Genomic DNA, 11,408 nt, shown 5'->3' on the forward strand with positions numbered 1-11,408 from the left:
ATCCCCATCCCCGTAGGCCGCGTTCCTGCGGTCTGCGCGCCCCCTGGTGGGCCGCGGGGACGAGGCGGCGCGGTCCTGGGTTCCGAGGGAAGAGGACCCCGGCGCGGGGTCTGGAGAAGGGAAGGCGCAGGGGAAGCTCAGTGTAGGACGGATCCCAGCTGGGCAAGTGTATCTGCCCATCACCCAGGACATGTGTCTGGCTGACCCATCCTGCCCTCCATCTACCTGGGACCTCACTCGTGTCCCCTTGTCTACCCCTTGGGCAAGACTCCCAAGTCACCTCCACCGGGAAGACCCCTTTGGGATCCCCCCTCCAAGTCCAGAGAACGTGTTCTGGCCCGCCCCTCCCCCGGGCATCATCAGGTGGTTAGACAGCAGGATTTCCCTGAGCTGAAGGGAAGGGACGTGAAGGCGGCCGTGTAACAGGGTGGGGCAGCTCCGCCTCAGATGCTGAGGAGTGATCGTGAGGTCTCCGCTACCCAGAAAGGAGCTGGGGAGGACGGGCGGCGCTGCCACCCTTGGGATGCGCCAGGCCTGCCCAGGCTGACGCCTAGCGGCAGGGCGGCGCCCGAACGCTGCCCGGGTCCAAGATGGCGGGACCGGAGGCCTGAGCGGGCACCGAGGGGAGGTCACGTGCCCAGGGCGGGGCCTGCGCCGAGGGGGCGGGGCGGGGCGGCGCTCTAGGCCGAGCGGGAGGTCGGGGCTGCGGGCGCTCGCTGGTGGCGGATCTGGAGGCGTCTGCGGTGGCGGGGCTCCGCGGCCGGGGTCGAATGTGATCAGGAGCCATGAGCGTGGACAAGGCCGAGCTATGCGGGTCTCTGCTCACCTGGGTAGGTCGGGGGCGGGGCCAGGGACAGGTGTGCGCCCGCTCTTCTCGCCCGGGAGCCCCAACCTTAGCTTAGTCCACCCCACCACCCTGGGGCCGGGAGGAGGTGGGGGTCGTCGGCCTGCGGGGCCGTTGGATTCTGGCCTGAGCACCCGCCTCCGTCATGTGGCAGGTCTGCGTGGAAAGAACAGGTGAGGCCCCCCCTTTCGTGGCTGGGTCACGTGGGGCAAGGGCACAGGTGAGCTGATCTGATCACGTGGTGCCTGTGGGTACCAGGTGACTCGTGATTTTGCCCTGGCCGGGTCGCGCCGGGTTGGTTGGGCAGAGGTGAAGTGAAGCCACGCCCCCTCCGGTCCCAGGTGAGCGCAGGCCACTCCCCCACAGAGCTGGTTTGCTGGAACAACAGGCCAGCCTGGGCCCCACCTCTTGAGGCTCCTGCTGACCGGAAAAGTCTGCAAAAGGGGCGTGGTTCGGTGGTCCCAGGCCCTGACTATGCCCGTGTGCTTTCCTCTCCCCCAGTTGCAGACGTTCCACGTCCTGCCCCCCTGTACCAGCCCCCAGGACCTGAGCAGTGGCCTCGCCATAGCCTCTGTGCTGAACCAGATGTGAGTGAGGCTGAGGGAGAGGGTCCCAAAAGAGTCCCCCAGCAGCTCATCCCACCTTCTCGCCCACAGAGACCCTTCATGGTTCAACGAAGCCTGGCTCCAGGGCATCTCAGACGACCCAGGTCCCAACTGGAGGCTGAAGGTGACAGGTGGACTCCACTGGGGGACAGACTGGTGAAGAGATGATCAAGGAAGGGTCAGCTAGATATGTCCTGGGTGATGGACAGACAGACCTAGTCAGGAAGAGGGATAGATGTCTGGTGATGAGCCAACTATCTTTCATCTATTGGAGCAGGCCTGGGCATGCAGCAAGGAATAACACAGACAAAAACCTGCATACACAAATGTCGACATTGAATTCCAATGGGGATAATTTCTTTGAGGACAATAAAACTGGTCCATAAGCGAGAGCCACTGGGGGTTGGTGGGTGGTTACTCGAGATGGGCTGATCTCCATGGGAGATTTGGAGGAACAGTATTCCAGGACCAGAACAGCCAATGCAAAGGCCCTGAGTTGAGAATAAACTTGGTGTGATGGAGAAATGTCAGGGAGCTCAGAGCAGAAAGCAAAGGAGCAGGAATGGTAGGTCACTAGAGGACTGGCAGGCCGGGGCAGGGAGGTGGATTCTGTTTTAAGTTCTGTGCAAAGTCAAGGGAGGGTTATAGCAAAGGAAGCAACCTGGCTTGGGCTTTCAAAGGCTCCCCCAGGCTGCTCGGAGAGGAGTGGACGGTAGGCAGTAAGAGCAGAAGCTGAGACGGTGTTGGTGCAATAATCCAGGTGAGGGATGATGGTGGCTAGGGCCAAAGGGTGGCAGGGCGGGTGGTAGGAAGTGACTGGGTTCTGGGGACACATGAACAAGATGGGCAGGTGGACAAGAAGAGCAGGCAGCCAGACAGATCACCCCTAGGAGAGGGGAGTTTCTGACAGAGAATGGGGCCAAACAGGATGAGATGACCAGGGATTGGGAGAGGAAGCAGAGAAAAAAGGACGAGGTAGGCAGATTCAGGGTGGGGGCTGCCTGGCCCCTTTTGAGGGGGCTCTGGGACCCTGGACACAACTCCTTGGCCCTCCCCAGGTCAGCAATCTGAAGACAATCTTACAGAGCTTGGTGGAGTACTCCCAGGATGTGAGTAACTGTAAAAGGCTTTAGGGGGTTGAGTTGGGAGGAGGGGGGGTGTCTGTGAGCCCCTGATACCTCCGTGCCCTCCTCAGGTCCTGGGGCATCCCATTTCGGAGCAACACCTCCCAGACGTGAGCCTCATTGGCGAGTTCTCAGACCCAGAGGAGCTTGGCAAGCTGCTTCAGCTGGTGCTGGGCTGTGCCATCAGTTGCGAGAAGAAGCAGGGTATGGGGGCTTAGGGGTCCCCGGGGGAAGATCCGAGGAAATCCTCCCCCACCCCAACATCTCCGACATCTCCGTCTCAGTCTCCCGCACCTTGATCCCTAGAGCACATCCAGAGAATCATGACCCTGGAGGAGTCAGTTCAGCAAGTGGTGATGGAAGCCATCCAGGAGGTGGGTGGGGGTGCCCACTGTGGCAAGCAGCTTCAGGGGAGGGGACATCTCCAGGGCAGAGGCAACTGGGCACAGGCTCTGGTAAGGTCTGGGCTCTGCCTGGAACGCAGTTGGCCAGATTTCCTGTCTCATGTGTCTGCCAGCTTCTCCCAGTTCTAAGTCACAGTCTGGCATGCTCTAAGGACCTGGCCTCCCTGTGTGCTGGACACATGGCAGGAGGGTGGCTGCGATAACCCATGGCAGGGGTTATCGGGGAGAACTGGCTTTGGGGACGGGATCATGGAGAGGTTCTCAGCCTTGAAGGCCGCCCTCAGGGGGCCCAGCTCATCTCAATGTCCCCCACCCCCTCCAGCTCATGACCAAAGACACCCCTGACTCCCTGTCATCGGAGACCTATGGGAACTTTGATAGCCAGGTAAGGGGTGGGAGATCTTGGTTAAATTTAACCCTATTACTGATTCTCAGGGCTGCCTAAGGAGGAAGGGTCTGTCCTTAAGCCTTTAAGCCACCCCCATCCCTTAGGGTCCTAGCTTCTTCTCTTGTCAGGTCCCCAGGGTTCTCACATCTCTTTCTCTAATCCCCTGGGGTCCCAGACCTCTCTTCCTGAATTCTGAGGGTTTCTTGGCCCCCTCCTCTCTGCCCCTGGAGATCTCAGTCTCCCATCCCCTAGTCTCCTCCCCTGGATCCCTGAGTTCCTTGCCCCTCCCCCACCCCTCTCCTCAGTCCCGAAGGTACTACTTCCTGAGTGAGGAGGCTGATGAGGGGGATGAGCTGCGGCAGCGCTGTCTGGACCTGGAGCGGCAGGTGGGCTGAGATGGGGGGACCACAGGTGCTCCTGGGGCAGGGTTGCCTTCATAGCCCCCCTCCAGGCTCCAGCTCATCAGCACCCTCTGCCCGCAGCTAGTGCTCCTGTCAGAGGAGAAGCAGAACCTGGCGCAGGAGAACGCGGTGCTGCGCGAGCGGGTGGGCCGGCCCGAGGGTGAAGGCGCCACCGGCCTCACTGCCAAGAAGCTGCTGCTGCTGCAATCCCAGCTGGAGCAGTTGCAAGAGGAGAACTTCAGGTGTGGGCAGCGGGGAACGGGCCAGGCAGGCCGGGGGGTTGGGGCGGGTGCAGCCCTCTCATGTGCGCATCCCCGCTGCCCCCCAGGCTGGAGAGCGGCAGGGAGGACGAGCGCCTGCGTTGTGCTGAGCTCGAGCGGGAGGTCACCGAGCTGCAACAGCGAAATCAGGCGCTGACCAGCCTGGCTCAGGAGGCTCAGGCCCTGAAGGATGAGATAGATGAGCTGCGGTGAGTGGTGGTCCCTGGGTCCCCACTGCACTCATTGCCAGAGTGCCCCTCTGATGCTACAGTATCTCTGTCACCCCAAAATGCCCAGTGGACCCTCACAGTGCCCCTTTGCTATCCTGAACCCCAGTGCGCTATCTTGAACTCTACCATGTCCTCTGGACATGATCAAGCCCCCTGGACTCATGTCGTCTTCCAGGACCCCACTGTGTCACTCTTATCTCATATTGTATCCGCTAGAACTTACTGCATCCCTATGACCCCAGCAAGCCCAGCCTCCAGCCCCAGTGCTCCCCAGACACCACTGCACCATTCTGGGTCCCCTCATGCCCCAGGACCCTATGGTGCCCTGAGGGTGGCACAGTGCAGTCACCTTGCAGCCCCTTGTGACCCACCCCCCATGACACAGCTGTACTTTCTGATGACTCTACAACACCCCTGCAACCGCAAAGAGCTTGGAGGACCCCCACAGCACCCGCCCACTCACCTTACTGTGTTTTCTGTAACCTCAAAGAGCTCCCCTGAGACCCCATGGCACCCCTGTAGTGTTGTATTGCCTAGTGACCCCTGACTGCACCTTCAAGGACCCCATAGTGCTCTGGCCCCAAAGCTCCCCCATGACCCCACCATGGCCCCTGTGCCCACAATGCCCTCATTGATCCCACAGCCACTTCATGACCCCAAAGTGTCCTTGGGGGCTGCTCTGACCCTCTGGGCTCCATCATTACCCAGCTCCCATAACCCCACAATCCCACCCCTGAGAATTGCTGTTTGTAACGCTGGGCTAATCATCGATTAGCTCCCTTTATGCCCTCTAATGACCCCCAACAGCACCAGGCGGTGTTCCCTGACCCTTATGACCCAACCCCTTGAACCCAAAAGCCCCCAGGCCGACATGCTCCCCCGCCCTGAGGGCCTCGCATCCAAGCCGAACCCTGATGGCAGCCCCCCTGATGGCAGCCCCCGGCATCTTCCTCGCTTGCCTCATCCCCCAGGCAGTCCTCGGAGCGCGCGGGGCAGCTGGAGGCCACGCTGAACAGCTGCCGGCGCCGCCTGGGCGAGCTGCGGGAGCTGCGGCGGCAGGTGCGGCAGCTGGAGGAGCGCAACGCCGGCCACGCCGAGCGCACGCGGCAGCTGGAGGACGAGCTGCGCCGGGCCGGCTCGCTGCGCGCCCAGCTCGAGGCGCAGCGGCGGCAGGTGCGGCAGGGCCAGGGCCTGGGCCCGGGAGAGCCGGGTGCTCTGGGCAGCAAGGCACCTCACCGCGCGCCCCCTGCCTTTGGCCCACCCCCAGGGTGGTACCAGGGTTCTTCCCCTCGTTTATATGTAGGCCACGCCCTCTAGGCTTTGCCCCAACGGGCTCTGCCTGTCTGGATTTGCAAGCCACGCCCCTTTTCGTAAGCCCCTCCCCAAGTTCTACGCCGCTGGGGGCCTTTAGCCCCGCCCCTTCACTTTGTACTCAGTCCCTGCCCCTTCTTCCAACCCTGCAGTCTTTACCCGCCTCCTCTGTTCAGGTTCAGGAACTGCAGGGCCAGCGGCAGGAGGAGGCCTTGAAGACCGAGAAATGGCAATTCGAGTGCCGCAATCTGGAGGAAAAATATGAGTCGGTGACAAAGGAGAAGGAGGTGAGGCAGAGGTCCCACCGCCCAAGCCCCACCCTGTCCATCATGGCATAGCCCATTCCCCAGGAGGCCGTTCCTGTCTCAAGTGGCCTCTCGCACTCTTTCTTTCCAGCGGCTGTTGGCAGAGCGGGACTCCCTGCGCGAGGCCAACGAGGAGCTGCGCTGCGCCCAGCTGCAGCCGCGGGGGCTGACCCAGGCCGGTGAGTTGGAGGCCCATCCAGGGGCCTGGGGGAAGGGTGACCTCAGGTGCTGTTAGGGCGGGCAGAAAAGGCAAGTGTCCCAGGCATTGTCTAGGCCAGGGGCAGAGCTAGGCCAGGCTGGAGGGAGGCTAGAGTGGGAACAGGTGACATGGGCCGACAGAAGGCGGGGGCTGTTCTCCTGGGCTCAGGGTGGGGCCAGGGCAAGGGGGCCAAGCATCAGGGCTCTTGGTGGAACTTGAGCCCTAAAGATGATTCTTGGAAAGAGGACCCTAGGGACGGGGGTGGGGGCTATGCAGCGAAGACTTTCTCCCGTTCTCCAGACCCCTCACTGGATCCCACCTCACCAGCTGTGGAAAATTTAGCAGCGGAGATCCTACCTGCGGAACTCAGGTATCCTGTGGTCACTCGGAGCTCTGGCCCCACTCTGCCTGCACAGCTCCGTTGCCGGGCTCCTAGGCCCAGGCACTCCTAATTCTGCCCTTACCTGCCCTGGGCACTAGCCTTATTAGTGGCTCGCCTCTCCAGGATCCGTCCTCAGTGCACAAATTAGGTCCCAACCCTCTGGCTCCATCGACGGTGCAAAAATTCTGCGCCCAGCCCCGCCCACATCGGGCCTTGCACCGCCAGGGCACAGCTCTGTCGTCATTGTGGCCCCTGCTAGGTTCAGTGCCCTGTGCCCTGCTCAGATTAACTCTCCCACCGCAGCTCTTCGCATTCCTGCCTCTTGTTTTCTTGCAGCCCCACCCCGAGGGTCCTAACCAGCTCCTGTAGCCCCGCCCTTGCCTGGCTCCACCCCTAAGCCTAGCTCATAGCTCCGCCCACCCCCGCCCAGGCCCGGGTCTCCAGCCCTCTAATCCCACTCCAGGGCTCCGTCCCTCTCCTGGCCCCGTGCGCCGGGTCTCCCTGCCGGAGCCCGGGCCGGCCTGCGCGGTGACCAGTCCCCAGCCCTGCTCCTTCCTTCCCGGTCGCAGGGAGACGCTCCTGCGGCTTCAGCTGGAGAACAAGCGGCTGTGCCAGCGGGAGGCGGCCGACAGGGAGCGGCAGGAGGAGCTGCAGCGCCACCTGGAGGACGCCAACCGCGCGCGCCACCGGCTGGAGACGCAGCACCGGTGAGGGCCGGCGAGGCGGCCGCGGCGGCGCGTGCAGGGGGGCCGAGGGCTGGCGCGGGCACTGAGCGGCCCCCGCCCCCGCAGGCTCAACCAGCAGCAGCTGTCGGAGCTGCGGGCCCAGGTGGAGGACCTGCAGAAGGCCCTGCAGGAGCAGGGGGCCAAGACTGAGGACGTGAGTGCCCACCTCCCCGCTGCCCGGCCCTCTCTCGTGCCCCGCCGCTAACCCTTCTCTCTCTCCCCCTGCTGCCCGACGCCCCGTGCAGCCCATTGTAAGTACCGTGGGCCCAGGGTGGCACCCCCTACCCTCACCTGGAAGGGGGTTGGGACCTCTGGACCCCCAGTCACCCGGTGCCTCTTTTCTCCCCCAGTCCACCCTGCTGAAGAGGAAGCTGGAGGAACATCTGTGAGTCCCAGAGGGAGGGCACTCCCGGGGGTGGGGTGGATTTGGTGTCGATGGGGAGAGCCAGGCCCCCGAACACAGGCTGAAGGCTCGGAGCAAGTGGGGTCTTATAGACCAAGAAGAGGAGTATGGGCTGTTCGGGGGGAACAATGGGGAGCCACGGAGGGAAATTCTAGCTAGGTAGTGTGACAAGGTGACAGTCACCTTTTACTTTTTTTCCTGTTAAACAAAGAAACTATTGTAAATAGTTACCCCATTTATGGTTTAAAAAGCAAAATGTAGGGTCCGGCTCCGTGGCCGAGTGGTTAAGTTCGCGCGCTCTGCTGTGGGGGCCCAGGGTTCGGATCCTGGGTGCGGACATGGCACCGCTTGTCAGGCCACGTTGAGGCGGCGTCCCGCATCGCACAACTAGAAGGACCGGCAACTAAGATATACAACTGTGTACAGGGGGGGGTTGGGGAGAAAAAGCAGAAAGAAAAAAAAAAAGATTGGCAACAGTTGTTAGCCCAGGTGCCAATCCTTAAAAAAAAAAAAAGGAAAATGTATAGAGAGAGGAGTATACCACCCAGTGCCCCCATCGACTCAGTTTCTACCCCACCCCATCCCCGTTCCTATTAGTTTATTATGCAAATCCTTCTGGAATATTTTAAGCAAATCTAAGTGAGTATGAATATAGATTTTTATTCTCATTGCTTACTTACAGTAAAGGTAGTGTACTCTGTGCTCGTCTGCACTTTGCTTTTCCCACTTAACAAGCGGACCGGAAATTTCTCCATATAAGGAAAAAAAGTCATTATTTTTTATAAACATAGCAGCATTTATCAACCAGGCTTCCATGGGGAAACTGGCCCTTACAGAAAAGGATTCGTGAGACTGTTTTCTGAGTTCTACCAAGGATGGAATGTAGCTTGTGCCGCCCCAGAGCCCAGAAAAAGTTATTTCCTCACAGAAGATGGCTACCCGGAGGATTAGGGCTAAATTCTCCTGTAAAATTCTGGTCCGGAAGGGCTGGCCTGTAGCATTTTTTGTGAATATCATAATGTATATAACTCATTCTTTTTAGGTATTTGCAATTTCAAACAATGCAACAAAGTAAAACCTTGTCTGCATCATTTCACTTGTGTGAAAATATATCGAAAAAGTGGAATTGGCAGCTCAGAGGGCACGTGCCTTTGTAATTTTAGTAGACAGAGCTAAAGGTTTGCTCTTACGTGTTCTACCACGTTCTGCATCAATGCACAATAGTAGTCTCACCTCCAGGGAGTGTTATCACATCTTTGGCATTTTCCCACAGGTGGCAGAACTGTAAAGTTTTAGCTGGCATGTCCTTTTGTTGTAAGAGATTTGCATTCTAGAAAGATCCCTGGCTGCTGGGTAGAGAATGGAACTGAGGGGTTGGGAGTAGGAGAGGCTGGTGAGGGATGGTGGTGGCTGGACCAGCGAGTGGGCTGTGGAATGGAGGAGGTGGACAGAGGGGACAGGGGACAGCCACCTGACTAGTGGTGTGGAGGGTTGTGGCTCTGATGGCTGAGGAGATGGTGAGGCCAGGGCACATAGTCCCTGGGCTTGAGGGGCAGGCGAGAGGCCTCTGCAGCTGTGCAGGGACACTTCTGGCCAGCCGGGAAGGCGGTGGCCACTGCTGGGAGGGAGAGAAAGTGGGCCAGGAGGTCAGCCTGCCGCCGCCTGTCTCCTGGCTGCAGGCAGAAGCTGCACGAGGCGGACCTGGAGCTGCAGCGGAAGCGCGAGTATATCGAGGAGCTGGAGCCCCCCGTGGACGGCAGCAGTGAGCGGGACTCCGTGCGTGGCCAGACGGGTGGGGGAGCCTCGAGTCGGGCAGGGAGCTGAGGGGCCACCTCGTTCCCCCAGCAGCCCAGCGCATCGAGGAGCTGCAGCACAGCCTGCGGAAGAAGGAGGCCGACTTGCGGGCCATGGAGGAGCGGTACCGCCGCTACGTGGACAAGGCGCGCACGGTGAGGACGCTGGCGCCCCCCAGGCCTCCAGCCCAGGCGGCCACCTGCCTGTGCCTCCCCTCGGTTCACGCCTGCCACCAGTTTGCACGTCTCTGCCCCCACCCCTGCAGTTGTAATACCCCATCCTGTCACAGGCTTCTGCACCACTGCCACGAGCCGTCACACTCTCCACACCCCATGAGTCAAGGGGCCTGCGAGGTCAAGGTCACCTTGGCTGTGTCTTCCCCGACCCCTAGGTCATACAGACCCTGGAACCCAAGCAGCGGCCACCAGGGGGTGCGCCCCCAGAACTCTACTCCCTGAGGACACAGCTCCGGGAGCGGGACGTCCGCATCCGGCACCTGGAGGTGGGTGTCCCCCTCCCTCCCTGCTGCCCTGAGCATGTGCAGGCCCTGACTGTCGCCTTCTTGGCAGATGGACTTTGAGAAGAGCCGAAGTCAGCGGGAACAGGAGGAAAAGCTGCTCATCAGCGCCTGGTATAACATGGTGAGTGCCCCGTCACCATGGCTGGAGTATCCGGGGTGCCGGTGGGCTCGCCTGACCCTGTCATGCCCCCTCCTTCCAGGGCATGGCCCTGCAGCAGCGCACTGGTGAAGAACGGTCGCCCGTGCATGCCCAGTCCTTCCTGGCACAGCAGCGACTGGCCACCAATGCTCGCCGTGGACCCCTGGGACGCCTAGCATCCCTAAACATGCGCCCCTCTGACAAACACTGAGAGACCTCGGATGCTGCCGGCTGTACGGCCAGTCATGGCATACTCCACCCTGGATTTCCCGACTCACATGGGGCCTGGCATCATGCCTGGGCCAGCTGCTTGAGAGCCTCGAGGTCATGACCTCTGCTCTTTGCTCTCCCAGATAGGACAAAAGTTCAGGACAGGGTGGGAGGCAGAGATGGGCCTGTTCTTTTAGCAATGTGATTCTTATTTTTGATTTTCTCCCTGGGGTCAATGAACTGCCAGGGGAGAGAGTGATTTTATATTTGAGAAGAAAAATAATAGAGACTTTCAATCTGTCCTGGCTGGACTCTGGGCACTGAGGGGAGGGAGAGAAAATGGGCCAGGGACTCAGATGATAGCTTTTAAGAAGGGCCTGATTTGTATTCTTACTAAAGTGTGAGTGACTGATAGCACCCAGTAGGAGGTGAGAATCGTGTTTGTCTGTGTAACTGTGTGTGTGTGTGGTGGTTTTTGAAGACAGACATCCCTACCTTATGAGGCAGTCAATTCCAATGAAGGGAGGCAGACAATAAGCAAAATAGAAAAAAAATCAAAGTTTGATACAAGAAATGCTACAGAGAAAAGTGAAGCAGACAAAAGTAATGAGGATGCAGGGGGTGGATTTGGGAGATGGTAATTTTTAACAAAAGGCCAAGAAAGGCCTCACCAAGGAAGTGATATAATTTAAGCAGAGACCTAAAGGAAGTGAGGGAGGGGCTGTGTAGGTATCTGGGGGAGAGCGACCCAGTCAGAGGGAACAGGCCTCTGTTCTGCAAACGTGAGGTGGGACCTTGCTTGGTGGGTTAGAGGGATAATGAAGCCAGTGTGGCTGCAGCAGAGTGAGTGAGGGGAAGAATAAGAGGAGACGAGGGCAGGGAGATGGTTCAGGGCCTCATGGGCTGCATGCAGTACTTAGCTTTTATTCTAAACGAGGTGGGAGCCATGGAGGGTTCTAAGCAAAAGAGGGCTGGAACCTGATTCAAGTGTTCCTAGGCTCTCATTAGCTGCCCTGGCAGGAGCAGACTGTAGGGCGTTAGGACTGGGGCTGGGAGCCCGGGGCAGAGGTCACTTCCTGGCGGATGGGTGACGCTAGGGGCTCTGGCCAGGGTGGCGGCCCTGGTAGAATGGGAAGTGGCTGGATTCTGGATACAGTGTGAATA

The 11,408-nt window shown here is 59.7% G+C and overlaps 1 protein-coding gene across 9 annotated transcripts; it reads left to right on the plus strand.

Annotated features, from left to right (window-relative positions):
* The first annotated feature begins 635 nt into the window (after positions 1-635).
* Positions 636-10,665, plus strand: HOOK2 (hook microtubule tethering protein 2). 9 transcript variants are annotated; one of them, XM_070625279.1, is made up of 22 exons: positions 636-830; positions 1,346-1,431; positions 1,501-1,573; positions 2,508-2,558; positions 2,645-2,777; positions 2,880-2,947; positions 3,300-3,362; positions 3,671-3,751; positions 3,848-4,008; positions 4,095-4,235; positions 5,228-5,429; positions 5,744-5,854; positions 5,964-6,051; positions 6,372-6,441; positions 7,023-7,160; positions 7,245-7,332; positions 7,529-7,563; positions 9,261-9,343; positions 9,427-9,530; positions 9,767-9,877; positions 9,945-10,016; positions 10,096-10,665. In XM_070625279.1, the coding sequence occupies exons 1-22, from the start codon at positions 786-788 to the stop codon at positions 10,243-10,245; spliced, it is 2,154 nt and encodes a 717-aa protein (XP_070481380.1). In that variant the 5' UTR covers positions 636-785; the 3' UTR covers positions 10,246-10,665. The 9 variants fall into 9 exon arrangements, 7 of the variants coding, with proteins under 7 accessions (XP_070481380.1, XP_070481381.1, XP_070481386.1 ...); XM_070625280.1 differs by having other exon boundaries at positions 9,430-9,530; XM_070625281.1 differs by having other exon boundaries at positions 665-830; positions 1,501-1,580.
* The last annotated feature ends 743 nt before the right edge of the window (positions 10,666-11,408 follow it).

The sequence above is a fragment of the Equus przewalskii genome, chromosome 6 (genome assembly GCF_037783145.1).
Source record: "Equus przewalskii isolate Varuska chromosome 6, EquPr2, whole genome shotgun sequence".
Lineage (NCBI taxonomy): Eukaryota > Metazoa > Chordata > Mammalia > Perissodactyla > Equidae > Equus > Equus przewalskii.

Coding starts and splice junctions, on each gene's coding strand:
- HOOK2 (XM_070625279.1), top strand. CDS start 786: ATGAGCGTGGACAAGGCCGAGCTATGCGGGTCTCTGCTCACCTGG. Junction 2,559..2,644: donor TGGTGGAGTACTCCCAGGAT/GTGAGTAACTGT, acceptor TGCCCTCCTCAG/GTCCTGGGGCATCCCATTTC. Junction 3,752..3,847: donor GTCTGGACCTGGAGCGGCAG/GTGGGCTGAGAT, acceptor CTCTGCCCGCAG/CTAGTGCTCCTGTCAGAGGA.